This window comes from Rattus norvegicus, chromosome 9 (assembly GCF_036323735.1).
Source record: "Rattus norvegicus strain BN/NHsdMcwi chromosome 9, GRCr8, whole genome shotgun sequence".
Taxonomy (NCBI): Eukaryota; Metazoa; Chordata; class Mammalia; order Rodentia; family Muridae; genus Rattus; species Rattus norvegicus.
In genome coordinates, this window is record NC_086027.1 from 62,564,649 (window position 1) to 62,584,551 (window position 19,903).

Below are 19,903 nucleotides of genomic sequence, written 5' to 3' on the forward strand. Positions count from 1 at the left end.
CAGACTCACATGTATAGGGACAGTACGTTTTTCAATAAAAATACAGCAGTGAGATTGACGGGGAAGCGGTAACATTTTAGAAAAACTGTGCTGGGATAACTCTGTCTCCCCTTTTTTGTGTGAGCATATGAATGAGCCTCTGCAATTACGAATAAATGCATAGTGTTCTATACCCAGTTAACAGCTGTATCCAATTTTTGTCCTATCAAATAATGTTCTTCACGTAACAATTTCTTCATTGGAGATTAGAAGAACATAAATTTAGCTTTTTTTTAGTGGGAGAGGGGGCTTCCACAAAATATTAGATGAATAGAAAGCAGGTGGATGGAAATAACCTGTGGAAGCATTTTTTGTGGAAGATGTTATACAGCATACTTTAGTGGAAGTAATTTCACTTTTGGAATGAAAATATTGAAACAAAAGTGAACAAGCATTCTATTTACTTGCTTACATTGTCACGTTATTTTACATTATTTTTGACAAAAATAAAAACGGAATGTACTTTTTTTCAGTCTTCCTTCTTACTTCCTCCATCAAATATCCTTTTGTTACTACTTTAAATGTTGGCTTATTTATTTAGTCATTTGCACATGACGTTGTGAAGGTCAGAGGACAATCATTCAACCTTGTAGGTCCTTGGGATCGAATTCAGGTTGGCATCCTCAGCCACAGGAGCCAGTACCTGCTAAGCTATCCCACTGACCCTCCAACATTCTTGAATTTATAAATGTTTAAAATCAACTGTTAGCAAATGGAAACCGAATTTGTTGGCAGTTGCTGTTTCTGATTTTGACAGTTTTCTCTTTAGTTGATGTGTAAAGAAATTCTTAGTTAATGCCCTTTGGGGTTTTTGAAAAATGCAGATTTCTAATGTCTGTTGGTCACAGTAGTTGGCACAGAAGGACACAGAATTAGAATATTTAACTGTCGAGGGCTAAGCTAGTCTTGGGCTTACCTCATTCCTTGTCTAAAAGGGAACATAACTTGGCAGAGCTAGTCCAGTTTGGGCCTGGGCCAGGGTCTTTGGAGTCTATGTCTCCTACAGAAAATCAAAGCCTGCCTCTTAAAAACTGAATTAGCTATGTCTAGATATAATCCAATTATGTTCACCACTATCATTGACTCCTAAAAGCCAAGGACTTTTAGGTATTAATAGCCCCAAATTTTAATTATATCCTAACTTGTCCAAACTCTGTAGATTCTTACTGTTTTCCTGAATAATCACGCCTTACTCCGCTGCGATGGGGTATTTAAGAGAGCCATTGTACCTAGTGTAAACTCTGGAGTGATGGCACGCCTAGGCTTTGAAGTGATCTTTTGTTAATAATCAGTGACTGTTATTTGAGATTTATGGAGTTGGCTTTCCTGTAGAGCTTCAGATCATATAAATGCCTTCAGTCACAAAACATTCCTGGTGAACCAGGCAGGCCTGTAATGGTTGAGAAACGCTTGAGTAATGTGTTCCTTCAGACAACACCTACATCAGATAAAAGACTCTGGTATTTAAAACATGACTTGCTGAAAATACCTTTTGTGTGACAATTAATGAAAATGCTTCTGCAAGGCTGTTTGGGGTGCAGTCCACTGAGGCTGACCTCTCTGCCCCTCCAAGGCTTCATTACTTCCTCAAGCATCTCTCTTTCTTTGGTTGTCCCTTGTGAAACAGTTTACTGACACTTGACTAAAGTAATATGTATTAAGTACTTAATGTGTGAGATTAGGTTCCTAGTAAGTGCTCAGTATAAGGGATTATCGTTACCAAGCAAGCATCCTTGGGGAACAATGGAGGTATTATGCATCTCAACAAGATGCTTGACAATGATTTCAAATGATGCCTTTAAATCTTTGTCCTGAAATGTCTCCCTGGAAAGCTGCCAAATACATGGACCAAAAAATACAATAATGATTGATGTCAGAGCTTTCTTCTCAGTGAGGTTGTTACCATAAGATTCTTTCATTTTTTTATTCTATAAATTAATAATAAAGATATAGGGGTATCAGGTATTGATAAACCTCTATTGCTCCAGGAAAAAGGTGGGGAGGAAGAGGGGAGGGTGTTGGAAACATGGATGTGTGTTATCTTAAATAACCGTCATTAGAATCTTAAAAGTAAAATATATTAACCAACAGTTGATTATGAAATATAAATTGAAGTATAACATGACCCAAGTGGGTAAGGAATAAGATATAGACTGGTCTCTGGTGGATATAATGGTTATAGACACTTTTTGGTAGGTAGAACAAAGGACATAAATTACAAAATAAAAGAAAGAAGACATGGCTATCCTTCTTCAGGAAGCAATCAACTAGAAACACAAGTGTCTAAGAGAGAAGTGTTTGAAGAGAGGGATGCAATAGCCACAGGGCATTTCTAACAGGATAACCAGATGAACAGCGATGGAGGGAATACCAAAGTTTTACTTTACATTACTATTTTCATAAGTATCGCATACTCACCATACCTATCGGTTATCTCTGTCTAAAGTCTTTATTTCCAGACTCCATTTTTACTTGCACTAATGTGATTTCTGGTGGAAATTACGGCAGAACTGAGTATTTCTTACTAATGCTAAGAAACACCATGCTGTTCCTAACACTCCTAAACTCTAAAACACTTTGGCCAGGTCAGAAACAAGACTGTGAACTTGAAAAAAAAGATACTTGTTCTCACATTTAGACAGGTTGACCTGTGATCAGGAGAAGAGGGGGTAGAGGCCTAGAGTCCTCCTGGCTGCTTCTCTGCCTTTTCATCAACCAGGAGATTCGGGGTTGGGTGGTTACTGGTCAACTCACAGAATGAGCCATGAGTCAAACTTGTCTCAAAACAGGGACAAGGACAGATTTTTGAACAATGAGGTTAATTACCACCAAAGACTCACCACTGTTTATCTATTAACATTTTATAACAGGATTTCTGTTTTATGGAAATAAAAAGACTCACTTACCAAAGAGTTTTCACCTTATAATCTGAAAAAAAACCTATGACAACTTGGGCAGTTGAACTTTTTCTGTCTGTTGACCATAGCTTCTGACAATTGACTATTACAATATTAACAAAAAAATTATTCATGCTTAATACAGCTAATTAGCAAACATTTCAATACTGTAAATGTTTACTAGCTAAAGCCACTTTTTTAAAAGATGTTTCCAGATAAATGTATCTACTAATTAGATATCAAATCTCATTTGTGAGAAAAGACTTTTCCTTACATTATAATGATCCCATTATCAATGGAGAACAAGTCGGAGGGTAATCCAGCTATATTCCAAGCTCGAATCGTCACAGCTTCTCCCAGCGTACCCATAAGAGAGTAGTCATCTGAGCAGGGGATGTCTCTTTCTTTACACGAGTGTGACCATTCCTTGGTTTGGTGCTTCAAAATATTCACAGAAAAATATAAACATGAGTTGTTGGACAGTTGCCAAAGGAATACTAAACTCTATTTACTGAGAAAACCAACTGCTGTTAAAGCTTCACCTCCGACATGACTTGTGTACCAAACCCTTTTCAAATAAAATTATAATGAAGAAAGTGAGCTATATACTCTAATAAGCAATAAGATAAATCCCAGATTGACCACATGACAACATTGGAACTTTATATCTGGAAAGAAAAATTACTGTGTATTATTGTAAAGTTTAAACTTACAAAGTAGTTGACATTCTCTGGCTTCGTTTCACTTCTGTTGCTATGATAAAAATCACCAAACAAAAATTAAGTTAGGGGTAAACTGGATAAATTTTGCTCCCAATTAAATTCAAGGTGGAAGGAACCTAGGGCAGCTGGTCACAGTCCCAGGCGAGGGCAGAGGGAGGATGGATGTCTGCCTCTACTGCTCACCTCACGGTCCTGCAGAACCTATACGGTAGGAAGTGGTGCTCCCCACATCCTTGGTGGATCATCCCACCTCCACTAATTCAGTTAAGAGAATCCCTCACAGGCATCCTCATGGGTCACCCTGATGTAGACAACCCCTAATTAAGACACCCTTTGTAAGTGACTATAGATTGTGTCAAGTTGACGGTTAAAGCCATCATATTCTCCATGCATGTATATTTAAATTATACAGAAAAAATACTATTTATTTATAATACAAAACTAAACCTGTGGAATAGGTAGAGGACACAGAAAACATCTATTTCTGGCTCCCATGTGCTCTATAGGAAGGATTACCTGAAGTATATTGAGTTGTAACAAGGGTCAGGGCACACTCTGAATTGTGCCCTATCTACCAGAGGCATGCTCTGTTATGGTGGCCAAAAACCAGGAGAGTGCTCAATACTAAAGTTCACAGTAATGTTGAAGTCACAGACCAAATGCTTCAGAACTAGTCAAAGACATGATATGAGGGAAATAGAAACAGGCAAAAAGAGGGTGTCCATGAGCAAAGTGGGAAAATGAATATACATGATGCTTGGACCTGTTTGGGGCTAATGAGGATGTCCTGTGTGTGTGTGTGTGTGTGTGTGTGTGTGTGTGTGTGTGTGTGTGTGTGTGTGTAGGTGGTGATGGGAAGGGTTTGGTTGTCATTTCTTCTCCCTCAGGTTCCTGCTGAGTAGGCTGTGCCAATACTCTAGTTTTATGCCTAAAGGCCATGGCAGATTTGGGTGAGTGGTGACTTCATGACCTTAGAAGTTGTTAATATTACTTAGAATGTCCAATGTCTCTATTAGTGGTTAAAATTACAGCTGACACTGTTTTCCTTTTTGCACCCCATCAGTAGTACATAGTTTCAAATTATTCATCTACCAACGATGCTGATTTTTAATCACTTCATTAAATCCAGGCTTCTATTTCATAATTATAAGACTATAATTATGTGTGATTATTGGTCCTTTGGATCTTAGACCATTACACAAAGATACTTGGATGAGTGAGAAGCAGAGTTCTCTTATAGCTGTGGGTGTATGACAAGATTTTCACTGGGAGGAGCTGCTGCAGTTGGAGCAATGGTTTACAATACAGTAAGTGGGATGGCATGAGCTAGATTTCATGCACTTCCTGGAGACCACGTCTGAGTAATTGATATGGACATAAAAAGAGGTTTCCCTTGGAAACTTGAGTAATTTGAGGGCCTCTGAAAGTTGTTCCTTGTCCTGCAGGAGTGTTCGAGCCTAAAAGGGAAATCACTGGGCTCAGGGCTTAGAGGAAAACATGGATGCTTTACCCATAATTGAGAACACTGAAGACAGCAGTTATGAGATAATTTTGCTCCTCAACCCTGTCCATTTGCAGTTACCATGTCAGCCCTTTGTGGGGAGACAGCTGGTGATTAGGAAAATGCCTCTGGTCTTTGTCAAGTACTCACTTGTTAATGTGACAAATCCACCTTTTCATATTTTATTTTATAAGTTATATTACTATCTTTTGTGATGTTAAAATTGCCGACAATTCAGCAGTACCCTATATTGAAATTTTTGTCTGTTCCCCCCACGTTCCCATTCTCCTCCAAGCATTTCCTGGTGCTTTTTTAAAGATATATTTGAGGCCTTTTTAGTAACATATAAAAGTATCAGGTGTAGTGTGATGTGGTGTGACGTGGTGTGGTGTGGTTTGGTGTGATGTGGTGTGGTGTGATGTGGTTTGGTGTGATGTGGTGTGGTGTGGTATGATGTGGTGTGGTGTGGTTTGGTGTGGTGTTGTGTGATGTGGTGTGGTGTGATGTGGTGTGGTGTGGTGTGGTGTGGTGTTATGTGGTGTGGTGTGATGTGGTGTTATGTGGTGTGGTGTGGTGTGATGTGGTGTGGTGTGGTGTGATGTGGTGTGGTGTGATGTGGTGTGGTGTGGTTTGGTGTGGTGTGGTGTGGAGTGGTGTGATGTGGTGTGGTGTGATGTGGTGTGGTGTGGTGTGGTATGTGGTATGGTGTGGTGTGGTTTGGTGTGGTGTGGTGTGATGTGGTGTGATGTGGTGTGGTGTGGTGTGGTGTGGTGTGGTGTGGTGTGGTGTGGTGTGGTGTGGTTTGGAGTGGTGTGGCATGGTGTGGTGTGGCATGGTGTGGTGTGGTGTGGCCCAGGAGTGTGCTTTATCTGACAGAGATGGGAGTGAGGGCCTGCTAGTCTTTCCGTTGTTCTAAGTCCATGTGAGAGGACAGAGTCAAGTGACCATGGCTCTTGCTCCGGCTCTCTCTCTGACTAGCTTGATGGTCTGCCTGCAGAATTGTCTCACGCTTTCTAAGTTTCCTTGTCTAAAGCTGTCAAGCGAGCTAACCCATCACTAACCAGATAAGTTAAAAGTTAACCACCTGAGCTAGATATGTGATCTCAGTGTTCCACTGGACAGTGCACAAACGAACAGGCAAAGCTGGAAATGGGAAGCTCATTGCATGTCTGTGACCTTAACAAGGTAAACAGAAGCCCCCAGGGTGAAAAGTAGAAACCCCATCTGTATGAGGATTTTAAAAGTTTGTTTTAAAAAATTCAATTGTCAAAGAAATGGTAATGGAAGTAGGGGGCTCAGTTCTGCTTACGGAAAAGTCCTCAGTGAGGCTCAGTGGACAAGGTCAGTGAAGGTCATCTTGTCTCTACCCACTAAAGTTTCAGCCTCTGCTGTGGCTTTAGAATGACTTACTAAGATCTATGCAGAGTAGTTGAACACACACACACACACACACACACACACACACACACACACTGATTTCTTTACAGTTAGTTAGGAACTAAAAATTCATCTAAAGTCAGTCAGTTTAAAATTAGATTTTAAAACAATATTTCACAGAGCATCTTTTGGCTACCAAGCAATTTTCAGGATGTCTAAAAATTTTTGAGTACAAGGAACAAACAGGCCTGAGGTTAATGTTGTGATGATGGGGGGAAAGAAAGGCATCCCTCACCTGTCTGTAGTTAGATGTAAAGGCCCCCAGGTAGGCCACGACCCCTGAGGAGATGAGGATGTCACCTGTCAGGTTGACGTACAGGTGCCCGAGCTCCAGGGCGGAGTTGCTCCATCGGGTTTTCTCACCTCCCAGGCCTCCAATCAGCTGCTCCGCTCGTTCTAGCTTTTTGCTGCACAAATCAACCTCAAAAATAAAGGTAAGCTTTTATCAACATCTACAAATGAAACAGGCTGAAAACTGCAGATTTCCCAACTCAGGAGGCAAGTTTTCTCAATTACGAACTAGACCAAAAGTCTAAAAAGCACTTTGAGAAAGAAAGCATGATGCAGCTCACTTAGATACAGAAAGCTGGTGACATTGTGGCTTCAAAAAACAAGTTACTTCAAGAAACTTCTCAGGATTCCTGCAGAGCATCTAATGGGTAGCCGTGCAGGTAACAATACGGAAACGACCTTCAACCCAGCAGACTGAGATTAAACTAGAAACAAACATTCTCCTGCAAATACAGATTTATGACAAAAACGAGGAAGGACTCGGGATGAAGCAGGTTAGCAGAGTATTTGCGAAGCATGCCAAGGGCCTAGGTTCCAGAGCTGGCCCTATATCTAAACATTTTATAAGTGTGCCTCCTCATTTAACTTAGTGTGTTTAAGTTTGCTTTTAAAGGTTAAAAGTTTTAGCAATTTCCACTTGTTTACAAAGCACGATCTTTCAAGTTGTTAAATGGCATCGCCCTCTCAGACACTTGCAATTAAGCTTCAAAGACAGCATCAATCACTGGCTAAAAGCCTGCTTTCTGCATTGGACAATCAGCCCAAAGTTTATTTTACACAATTAAACAATTCAATAAAAAAGGGAAAGGGGCAGATATTTATCAAGGTGTCCAAACTTGGGGAGAAAGGCACCCAAACCTGTTTTAGGTCAGTGTTCCACATGATACTTAGAATGAGTCCCTGCAATTTCGTTTTTAAGTGATAGCATCATTATTTTTTAAACAAAATCAACTTATTTATTTTACTTTTTGAAAAGTACTTTAATAGTAGCAGAATTGTATCACTATCCCTGTTTTTATCTCTTAGATCCTTCTATATCCTCTCAAGTTGACAGTCCGCTATCTCTTTCTACTTATCTTTATCTTTCTTCCTTCCTTCCTTTCTTTCTTTCTTTCTTTCTTTCTTTCTTTCTGTCTGTCTGTCTGTCTGTCTGTCTTTGATATGTGTATGCACAGCACACATTGCTGAGTCCATTTTTCTTGTTGGTGTGCACATAGTTTCTAGGCCGTCTCCTCTGCATTGCACAACCAATAAAGAGGCCCATCCCTGGGAGAGGCTAATTCTCCCTCCCTCTGCCTGTGTGTGGTTCTTTGTCATAACCTCATAACCCTTTCCAGGTTAGCATGCCTGCTGGTATTGCCATTGTTCCAGCCGTGTTCCAGCCTGGGAGAGCTTCACAGCAGACGCCCTGGTATTCTGGCTTGCTCCCTCAGTTATGGCCGCTGCTGCTCCTTTCACAGCAGTCAGGAAATGGGAATGGCCTAAATGTCTTTCAACGGGTAAGAATTTGCCTTATGTACTTTCCCAATACTAGTAACCATTATTTAACTAAATGCCTTTAAATTAAAAGATGTAAAATATCAGTTCACCTACAGATAGGTTTGAAAAAGCACAAAGTTTGTAATGGGTGACAATGTTGATGTTTCCAAAACTAAGTGTTTGTTATTCAGTTTTACCACCCTAAAGGATCTTCCCCTTTCAGACTTCTTTATCTGATTTTCCTTCAAAATCACTCGAAACAAAGTGGACTTCAGACTACAACACTCCTGCTGCTGGAAAACCCTAAAGAAAATATTCTCATGACTTCTTTTTCCTCAAAAAAAAAATTGCTATGAATATAGGCATGTGTTGATTTTATATTTTCCAACTTTTTTTTTATTAACTTGAGTATTTCTTATATACATTTCGAGTGTTATTCCCTTTCCCGGTTTCCGGGCAAACGTCCCCCTCTGTTCCCCTCCCAACCCTCCCCCCTTTGCCGCCCTCCCCCCACCAGTCTAGTTCACTGGGGGTTCAGTCTTAGCAGGACCCAGGGCTTCCCCTTCCACTGGTGCTCTTACTAGGATATTCATTGCTACCTATGAGGTCAGAGTCCAGGGTCAGTCCATGTATAGTCTTTAGGTAGTGGCTTAGTCCCTGGAAGCTCTGGTTGCTTGGCATTGTTGTACATATGGGGTCTCGAGCCCCTTAAAGCTCTTCCAGTTCTTTCTCTGATTCCTTCAACGGGGTCCTATTCTCAGTTCAGTGGTTTGCTGCTGACATTCGCCTCTGTATTTGCTGTATTCTGGCTGTGTCTCTCAGGAGCGATCTACATCCGGCTCCTGTCGGTCTGAACTTCTTTGCTTCATCCATCTAGTCTAATTGGGTGGCTGTATATGTATGGACCACATGTGGGGCAGGCTCTGAATGGATGTTCCTTCAGTTTCTGTTTTAATCTTTGCCTCTCTCTTCCCTGCCAAGGGTATTCTTGTTCCCCTTTTAAAGAAGGAATGAAGCATTCGCATTTGGTCATCCTTCTTGAGTTTCATTTGTTCTAGGCATCTAGGGTAATTCAAGCATTTGGGCTAATAGCCACTTATCAATGAGTGCATACCATGTATGTCTTTCTGTATTTGGGTTAGCTCACTCAGGATGATATTTTCCAGTTCCAACCATTTGCCTACGAATTTCATAAACTCGTTGTTTTTGATAGCTGAGTAATATTCCATTGTGTAGATGTACCACATTTTCTGTATCCATTCCTCTGTTGAAGGGCATCTGGGTTCTTTCCAGCTTCTGGCTATTATGAATAAGGCTGCAATGAACATAGTGGAGCACGTGTCTTTTTTATATGTTGGGGCATCTTTTGGGTATATGCCCAAGAGAGGTATAGTTGGATCCTCAGGCAGTTCAATGTCCAATTTTCTGAGGATCCTCCAGACTGATTTCCAGAATCATTGTACCAGTCTGCAATCCCACCAACAATGGAGGAGTGTTCCTCTTTCTCCACATCCTCGCCAGCATCTGCTGTCACCTGAGTTTTTGATATTAGCCATTCTCACTGGTGTGAGGTGAAATCTCAGGGTTGTTTTGATTTGCATTTCCCTTATGACTAAAGATGTTGAACATTTTTTGGGTGTTTCTCAGCCATTCGGCATTCCTCAGCTGTGAATTCTTTGTTTAGCTCTGAACCCCATTTTTTAATAGGGTTATTTGTTTCCCTGTGGTCTAACTTCTTGAGTTCTTTGTATATTTTGGATATAAGGCCTCTATCTGTTGTAGGATTGGTAAAGATCTTTTCCCAATCTGTTGGTTGCCATTTTGTCCTAACCACAGTGTCCTTTGCCTTACAGAAGCTTTGCAGTTTTATGAGATCCCATTTGTCGATTCTTGATTTTAGAGCGTAAGCCATTGGTGTTTTGTTCAGGAAATTTTTTCCAGTGCCCATGTGTTCCAGATGCTTCCCTAGTTTTTCTTCTATTAGTTTGAGTGTGTCTGGTTTGATGTGGAGGTCCTTGATCCACTTGGACTTAAGCTTTGTACAGGGTGATAAGCATGGATCGATCTGCATTCTTCTACATGTTGACCTCCAGTTGAACCACCATCATTTGGTGAAAATGCTATCTTTTTTCCATTGCATGGTTTTGGCTCCTTTGTCAAAAATCAAGTGACCATAGGTGTGTGGGTTCATTTCTGGGTCTTCAATTCTATTCCATTGGTCTATCTGTCTGTCTCTGTACCAATACCATGCAGTTTTTATCACTATTGCTCTGTAATACTGCTTGAGTTCAGGGATAGTGATTCCCCCTGAAGTCCTTTTATTGTTGAGGATAGCTTTAGCTATCCTGGGTTTTTTGTTATTCCAGAAGAATTTGCAAATTGTTCTGTCTAACTCTTTGAAGAATTGGATTGGTATTTTGATGGGGATTGCATTGAATCTGTAGATCGCTTTTGGTAAAATGGCCATTTTTACTATATTAATCCTGCCAATCCATGAGCATGGGAGATCTTTCCATCTTCTGAGGTCTTCTTCAATTTCTTTCCTCAGTGTCTTGAAGTTCTTATTGTACAGATCTTTTACTTGCTTGGTTAAAGTCACACCGAGGTACTTTATATTGTTTGGGTCTATTATGAAGGGTGTCGTTTCCCTAATTTCATTCTCGGCTTGTTTCTCTTTTGTATAGAGGAAGGCAACTGATTTATTTGAGTTAATTTTATACCCAGCCACTTTGCTGAAGTTGTTTATCAGCTTTAGTAGTTCTCTGGTGGAACTTTTGGGATCACTTAAATATACTATCATATCATCTGCAAATAGTGATATTTTGACTTCTTATTTTCCGATCTGTATCCTCTTGACCTCCTTTTGTTGTCTGATTGCTCTGGCTAGAACTTCAAGAACTATATTGAATAAGTAGGGAGAGAGTGGGCAGCCTTGTCTAGTCCCTGATTTTAGTGGGATTGCTTCAAGTTTCTCTCCATTTAGTTTAATGTTAGCAACTGGTTTGCTGTATATGGCTTTTACTATGTTCAGGTATGGACCTTGAATTCCTATTCTTTCCAGGACTTTTATCATGAAGGGGTGTTGAATTTTGTCAAATGCTTTCTCAGCATCTAATGAAATGATCAAATGGTTTTGTTCTTTCAGTTTGTTTATATAATGGATCACGTTGATGGTTTTCCGTATATTAAACCATCCCTGCATGCCTGGGATGAAGCCTACTTGATCATGGTGGATGATTGTTTTGATGTGCTCTTGGATTCGGTTTGCCAGAATTTTTTTTTTTTATTAACTTGAGTATTTCTTATATACATTTCGAGTGTTATTCCCTTTCCCAGTTTCCGGGCAAACATCCCCCTCCCCCCTCCCCTTCCTTATGGGTGTTCCCCTCCCAACCCTCCCCCCATTGCCGCCCTCCCCCCACCAGTCTAGTTCACTGGGGGTTCAGTCTTAGCAGGACCCAGGGCTTCCCCTTCCACTGGTGCTCTTACTAGGATATTCATTGCTACCTATGAGGTCAGAGTCCAGGGTCAGTCCATGTATAGTCTTTAGGTAGTGGCTTAGTCCCTGGAAGCTCTGGTTGCTTGGCATTGTTGTACTTTTGGGGTCTCGAGCCCCTTCAAGCTCTTCCAGTTCTTTCTCTGATTCCTTCAATAGGGGACCTATTCTCAGTTCAGTGCTTTGCTGCTGGCATTCGCATCTGTATTTGCTGTATTCCGGCTGTGTCTCTCAGGAGCGATCTACATCCGGCTCCTGTCGGTCTGCACTTCTTTGCTTCATCCACCTTGCATATTTGGGTGGCTGTATATGTATGGGCCACATGTGGGGCAGGCTCTGAATGGGTGTTCCTTCAGTCTCTGTTTTAATCTTTGCCTCTCCCTTCCCTGCCAAGGGTATTCTTTTTCCTCATTTAAAGAAGGAGTGAAGCATTCACATTTTGATCATCTGTCTTGAGTTTCGTTTGTTCTAGGGATCTAGGGTAATTCAAGCATTTGGGCTAATAGCCACTTATCAATGAGTGCATACCATGTATGTCTTTCTGTGATTGGGTTAGCTCACTCAGGATGATATTTTCCAGTTCCAACCATTTGCCTACGAATTTCATAAACTCGTTGTTTTTGATAGCTGAGTAATATTCCATTGTGTAGATGTACCACATTTTCTGTATCCATTCCTCTGTTGAAGGGCATCTGGGTTCTTTCCAGCTTCTGGCTATTATAAATAAGGCTGCGATGAACATAGTGGAGCACGTGTCTCTTTTATATGTTGAGGCATCTTTTGGGTATATGCCCAAGAGAGGTATAGCTGGATCCTCAGGCAGTTCAATGTCCAATTTTCTGAGGATCCTCCAGACTGATTTCCAGAATCATTGAACCAGTCTGCAATCCCACCAACAATGGAGGAGTGTTCCTCTTTCTCCACATCCTCGCCAGCATCTGCTGTCACCTGAGTTTTTGATCTTAGCCATTCTCACTGGTGTGAGGTGAAATCTCAGGGTTGTTTTGATTTGCATTTCCCTTATGACTAAAGATGTTGAACATTTCTTTGGGTGTTTCTCAGCCATTCGGCATTCCTCAGCTGTGAATTCTTTGTTTAGCTCTGAACCCCATTTTTTAATAGGGTTATTTGTTTCCCTGCGGTCTAACTTCTTGAGTTCTTTGTATATTTTGGATATAAGGCCTCTATCTGTTGTAGGATTGGTAAAGATCTTTTCCCAATCTGTTGGTTGCCGTTTTGTCCTAACCACAGTGTCCTTTGCCTTACAGAAGCTTTGCAGTTTTATGAGATCCCATTTGTCGATTCTTGATCTTAGAGCATAAGCCATTGGTGTTTTGTTCAGGAAATTTTTTCCAGTGCCCATGTGTTCCAGATGCTTCCCTAGTTTTTCTTCTATTAGTTTGAGTGTGTCTGGTTTGATGTGGAGGTCCTTCATCGACTTGGACTTAAGCTTTGTACAGGGTGATAAGCATGGATCGATCTGCATTCCTCTACATGTTGCCCTCCAGTTGAGCCAGCACCATTTGCTGAAAATGCTATCTTTTTTCCGTGGATGGTTTTGGCTCCTTTGTCAAAAATCAAGTGACCATAGGTGTGTGGGTTCATTTCTGGGTCTTCAATTCTATTCCATTGGTCTATCTGTCTGTCTCTGTACCAATACCATGCAGTTTTTATCACTATTGCTCTGTAATACTGCTTGAGTTCAGGGATAGTGATTCCCCCTGAAGTCCTTTTATTGTTGAGGATAGCTTTAGCTATCCTGGGTTTTTTGTTATTCCAGAAGAATTTGCAAATTGTTCTGTCTAACTCTTTGAAGAATTGGATTGGTATTTTGATGGGGATTGCATTGAGTCTGTAGATCGCTTTTGGTAAAATGGCCATTTTCACTATATTAATCCTGCCAATCCATGAGCATGGGAGATCTTTCCATCTTCTGAGGTCTTCTTCAATTTCTTTCTTCAGTGTCTTGAAGTTCTTATTGTACAGATCTTTTACTTGCTTGGTTAAAGTCACACCGAGGTACTTTATATTATTTGGGTCTATTATGAAGGGTGTCGTTTCCCTAATTTCGTTCTCGGCTTGTTTCTCTTTTGTATAGAGGAAGGCAACTGATTTATTTGAGTTAATTTTATACCCAGCCACTTTGCTGAAGTTGTTTATCAGCTTTAGTAGTTCTCTGGTGGAACTTTTGGGATCACTTAAATATACTATCATGTCATCTGCAAATAGTGATATTTTGACCTCTTCTTTTCTGATCTGTATCCCCTTGATCTCCTTTTGTTGTCTGATTGCTCTGGCTAGAACTTCAAGAACTATATTGAATAAGTAGGGAGAGAGTGGGCAACCTTGTCTAGTCCCTGATTTTAGTGGGATTGCTTCAAGTTTCTCTCCATTTAGTTTAATGTTAGCAACTGGTTTGCTGTATATGGCTTTTACTATGTTTAGGTATGGGCCTTGAATTCCTATTCTTTCCAGGACTTTTATCATGAAGGGGTGTTGAATTTTGTCAAATGCTTTCTCAGCATCTAATGAAATGATCATGTGGTTCTGTTCTTTCAGTTTGTATATATAATGGATCACGTTGATGGTTTTCCGTATATTAAACCATCCCTGCGTTCCTGGGATGAAGCCTACTTGATCATGGTGTATGATTGTTTTGATGTGCTCTTGAATTCAGTTTGCCAGAATTTTATTGAGTATTTTTGCGTCGATATTCATAAGGGAAATTGGTCTGAAGTTCTCTTTCTTTGTTGTGTCTTTCTGTGGTTTAGGTATAAGAGTAATTGTGGCTTCGTAGAAGGAATTCGGTAGGGCTCCATCTGTTTCAATTTTGTGGAATAGTTTGGATAATATTGGTATGAGGTCTTCTATGAAGGTTTGATAGAATTCTGCACTAAACCCGTCTGGACCTGGGCTCTTTTTGGTTGGGAGACCTTTAATGACTGCTTCTATTTCCTTAGGAGTTATGGGGTTGTTTAACTGGTTTATCTGTTCCTGATTTAACTTCGATACCTGGTATCTGTCTAGGAAATTGTCCATTTCCTGAAGATTTTCAAGTTTTGTTGAATATAGGTTTTTATAGTAAGATCTGATGATTTTTTGAATTTCCTCTGAATCTGTAGTTATGTCTCCCTTTTCATTTCTGATTTTGTTAATTTGGACACACTCTCTGTGTCCTCTCGTTAGTCTGGCTAAGGGTTTATCTATCTTGTTGATTTTCTCAAAGAATCAACTTTTGGTTCTGTTGATTCTTTCTATGGTCCTTTTTGTTTCTACTTGGTTGATTTCAGCTCTGAGTTTGATTATTTCCTGCCTTCTACTCCTCCTGGGTGTATTTGCTTCTTTTTGTTCTAGAGCTTTTAGGTGTGCTGTCAAGCTGCTGACATATGCTCTTTCCTGTTTCTTTCTGCAGGCACTCAGCGCTATGAGTTTTCCTCTTAGCACAGCTTTCATTGTGTCCCATAAGTTTGGGTATGTTGTACCTTCATTTTCATTAAATTCTAAAAAGTTTTTAATTTCTTTCTTTATTTCTTCCTTGACCAGGTTATCATTGAGTAGAGCATTGTTCAATTTCCAAGTATATGTGGGCATTCTTCCTTGATTGTTATTGAAGACCAGTTTTAGGCCGTGGTGGTCCGATAGCACGCATGGGATTATTTCTATCTTTCTGTACCTGTTGAGGCCCGTTTTTTGACCAATTATATGGTCAATTTTGGAGAAAGTACCATGAGGCGCTGAGAAGAAGGTATATCCTTTTGCTTTAGGATAGAATGTTCTATAAATATCCGTTAAGTCCATTTGGCTCATGACTTCTCTTAGTCTGTCTACATCTCTGTTTAATTTCTGTTTCCATGATCTGTCCCTTGATGAGAGTGGGGTGTTGAAATCTCCCACTATTATTGTGTGAGGTGCAATGTGTGTTTTGAGCTTTAGTAAGGTTTCTTTTACATATGTAGGTGCCCTTGTATTTGGGGCATAGATATTTAGGATTGAGAGTTCATCTTGGTGGATTTTTCCTTTGATGAATATGAAGTGTCCTTCCTTATCTTTTTTGATGACTTTTAGTTGAAAATTGATTTTATTTGATATTAGAATGGCTACTCCAGCTTGCTTCTTCTGACCATTTGCTTGGAAAATTGTTTTACAGCCTTTCAGTCTGAGGTAATGTCTGTCTTTGTCTCTGAGGTGTGTTTCCTGTAGGCAGCAGAATGCAGGGTCCTCATTGCGTATCCAGTTTGTTAATCTATGTCTTTTTATTGGGGAGTTGAGGCCATTGATGTTGAGAGATATTAAGGAATAGCGATTATTGCTTCCCGTTATATTCATATTTGGATGTGAGGTTATGTTTGTGTGCTTTCATTCTCTTTGTTTTGTTGCCAAGACGATTAGTTTCTTGCTTCTTCTAGGGTATAACTTGCCTCCTTATGTTGGGCTTTACCATTTATTATCCTTTGTAGTGCTGGATTTGTAGAATGATATTGTGTAAATTTGGTTTTGTCATGGAATATCTTGGTTTCTCCATCTATGTTAATTGAGAGTTTTTAAGGATACAGTAACCTAGGCTGGCTTTTGTGTTCTCTTATCGTCTGTATGACATCAGTCCAGGATCTTCTGGCCTTCATAGTTTCTGGCGAGAAGTCTGGTGTGATTCTGATATGTCTGCCTTTATATGTTACTTGACCTTTTTCCCTTACTGCTTTTAATATTCTTTATTTTGTGCGTTTGGTGTTTTGACTATTATGTGACGGGAGGTGTTTCTTTTCTGGTCCAATCTATTTGGAGTTCTGTAGGCTTCTTGTATGCCTATGGGTATCTCTTTTTTTAGGTTAGGGAAGTTTTCTTCTATGATTTTGTTGAAGATATTTACTGGTCCTTTGAGCTGGGAGTCTTCACTCTCTTCTATACCTATTATCCTTAGGTTTGATCTTCTCATTGAGTCCTGGATTTCCTGTATGTTTTGGACCAGTAGCTTTTTCTACTTTACATTATCTTTGACAGTTGAGTCAATGATTTCTATGGAATCTTCTGCTCCTGAGATTCTCTCTTCCATCTCTTGTATTCTGTTGGTGAAGCTTGTATCTACAGCTCCTTGTCTCTTCTTTTGGTTTTCTATATCCAGGGTTGTTTCCATGTGTTCTTTCTTGATTGCTTCTATTTCCATTTTTAATTCCTTCAACTGTTTGATTGTGTTTTCCTGGAATTCTTTCAGGGATTTTTGTGACTCCTCTCTATGGGCTTCTACTTGTTTATTTATGATTTCCTGGAATTCTTTCAGGGATTTTTGTGTCTCCTCTCTATGGGCTTCTACTTGTTTATTTATGTTTTCCTGGAAATCTTTCAGGCATTTTTGCGATTCCTCTCTGTAGGCTTCTACTTGTTTATTAATGTTTTCCTGTGCTTCCCTAAGTGTGTTCATGTCTTTCTTGAAGTCCCCCAGCATCATGATCAAATATGATTTTGAAACTAGATCTTGCTTTTCTGGTGTGTTTGGACATTCCATGTTTGTTTTGGTGGGAGAATTGGGCTCCGATGATGCCATGTAGTCTTGGTTTCTGTTGCTTGGGTTCCTGTGCTTGCCTCTCGCCATCAGATTATCTCTAGTGTTACTTTTTTCTGCTATTTCTGACAGTGGCTAGATTGTCCTATAAGCCTGTGTGTCAGGAGTGTTGTAGACCTGTTTTACTGTTTTCTTTCAGCCAGTTATGGGGACAGAGTGTTCTGCTTTCGTGCGTGTAGTTTTTCCTCTGTACAGGTCTTCAGCTGTTCCTGTGGGCCTGTGTCTTGAGTTCACCAGGCAGGTCACTTGCAACAGACAAGTTGGTCTTACCTGTGGTCCCGAGGCTCAAGTTCGCTCTCGGGTTGCTGCCCACGGGCTCTCTGCAGTGGCAGCAACCAGGAAGATCTTCGCCGCCCCCTCAGGAAGCCTCAGTGCATCAGGGTTCCAGATGGCCTTTGGTGTTTTCCTCTGGCGTCCGAGATGTGTGTGCAGAGAGCAGTCTCTTCTGGTTTCCCAGGCTTGTCTGCCTCTCTGAAGGTTTAGCTCTCCCTCCCACGGGATTTGGGTGCAGAGAACTGTTTATCCGGTCTGTTTCCTTCAGGTTCCAGCGGTGTCTCAGGCAGGGGTCCTGCCGCTCCTGGGCCCTCCCCCACGGGAGCCCAGAGGCCTTATACAGTTTCCTCTTGGGCCAGGGATGTGGGCAGGGGTGGGCAGTGTTGGTGGTCTCTTCCGCTCTGCAGCCTCAGGAGTGCCCACCTGACCAGGCGGTGAGGTCTCTTTCCCACGGGGTCTGGGAGCAGAGCTCCAACTTTTTTTTAACCAAAACCTGAAAATCTCGATTACATAGCAAAGTTGACGAATGCTTCCAGTGAGCAACTGCATACTCACCCAGTGGTTATATTGTTCAAATAAAATGTAATTACGACCAGTAGTTACGTCCTAAAGACTGACGCAGTGTCCTACATGTGTTCAAACACAGATTACAGGGCAGATCTTAGAGGAAAAAGAAGTACGATGCTGGTTCAGGCCATAGACAATGATTAGAAGCTGGGTTGTCCACGAATAAATGGCTTTACTTTTCTGTGTTTTGGCTTCCTGAAAATAGCCTGAGAAGATTGGTAGTCTCAGAAAGCTATGGCCAGCAAGCCAGGAGTGCCACTGTTAATATGTCTGTGCCTGGAAAGGGTTAGGAGGGGAAGGAGTCTTCCAACCACTGACGAACAACAATGTTAATATCATTTTTACTTTGTCAAAGAATGGTTAAAGACATGAAAAGGAACAGGACCGACAAGGTGGCTCTGTGTATAAAGGTGCCTGCTGTACAAAGTGACACTGAGTTTGATCCCCAGACTGCACACCAAAGTAGCAGGAGGGAAACAACTGCACAAAAGTTATCTTGTGACTTCCATGCATGTGCTGCGGCATGCATGCATGCATAGGCATACACATGCGTGTACCTGCTGTCAAAATTATTCAATATCTGTCGGGGGTTTCTACCACGACTTTGACCATTCAGTTCCCAGACGAAAGTCACACAACCCTAAGCCTTGGTCAGCACTAAAGCTGGGCAGATAGCTACTTTGCATGCTATTAGAGTCTATTTTTTCCATCCATAATCCCAAGTTATAATTTGCTATGTTTCATCTGAGCAGCTCTTAACTGCAATCGGCCAGCCCTTGTGGTTCTGTTCTCATGACCCACCTACCCCATGGTGGCTTCCTCCTCTCTCCACCTTCTCCAGTTCTCCTCAGACACTGGAACCCAACAACCCTTCCTGCCTCTCTTCTTCCCGGCTATTAGCTGTAGGTATCTTCATTCACCAATCAGAGATAACGGGGCAGGTTACGTAGTGTCACTTGGGTATGTCACTTAGGTAAGTCACTTGGGTATATTCACTATCTCACCCCTGGAGGCAATCAGACCTTGGGGGCCAGTATTTAGCATTACAATGTAAATAAAAAGACCAAACCAAACACAGGCACGAATATCACAAACAGTAAAAGTTTTAATTTTTCCTCAAAAATAAAAAATATCTTAGACATAACAAGCTATTGGTAAACCTCAACTGCTATAATGGTGGTATGTTTTTCTGTTATGGAATCAGACTTAAGCAGTTACTTTATTTGAATGAGATCACTATATAAACTATGACAATGTTTTTGGCCTTAAGAGTATTTTCCCTAATGGTTTTGAGAATGCTTATCACAGTTCTGCCAGGGCTGTGCTCTCTCAATGCTGCTATTGGCCAATTCCTCCTCGGGAAATGAAGAGAGGGAAATAACCCAGCTTTCATTTTCTAAGGCTGAAAAGTGCTAATGCTTTGTGGACCAAGGGGCCAAGACTGATGTACTAACCATGTACTAACTATGGCTGTTTAATGTCACGTGATCATGTTTTAAATGCCAGAACCACTCCAATTTCTAGGCCCGTGTAAAACCAGGCATTGGGTAGGACTGACCTTAGAACCATAACTCACTAAACATGGCCAGGAAGAAACAGGATTGGTGAATTTGTGCTGGTCACACTACCTTTCTTTTTTTTTTT

General features: G+C 40.8%; 1 protein-coding gene across 3 annotated transcripts in view; it reads right to left on the minus strand.

Moving 5' to 3' along the window:
- Dnah7 (dynein, axonemal, heavy chain 7) overlaps positions 1-19,903 on the minus strand; it is a 305,667-nt gene that overhangs the window by 109,811 nt on the left and 175,953 nt on the right. For all 3 annotated transcript variants that reach the window (XM_039084571.2, XM_039084570.2, NM_001419550.1), the window contains 2 exons: positions 6,832-7,017; positions 3,211-3,374 (listed from right to left, as the gene is read on the minus strand). In XM_039084571.2, coding sequence (XP_038940499.1) covers positions 3,211-3,374; positions 6,832-7,017 — 350 coding nt within the window. The remainder of the gene's footprint in view (positions 1-3,210; positions 3,375-6,831; positions 7,018-19,903) is intronic.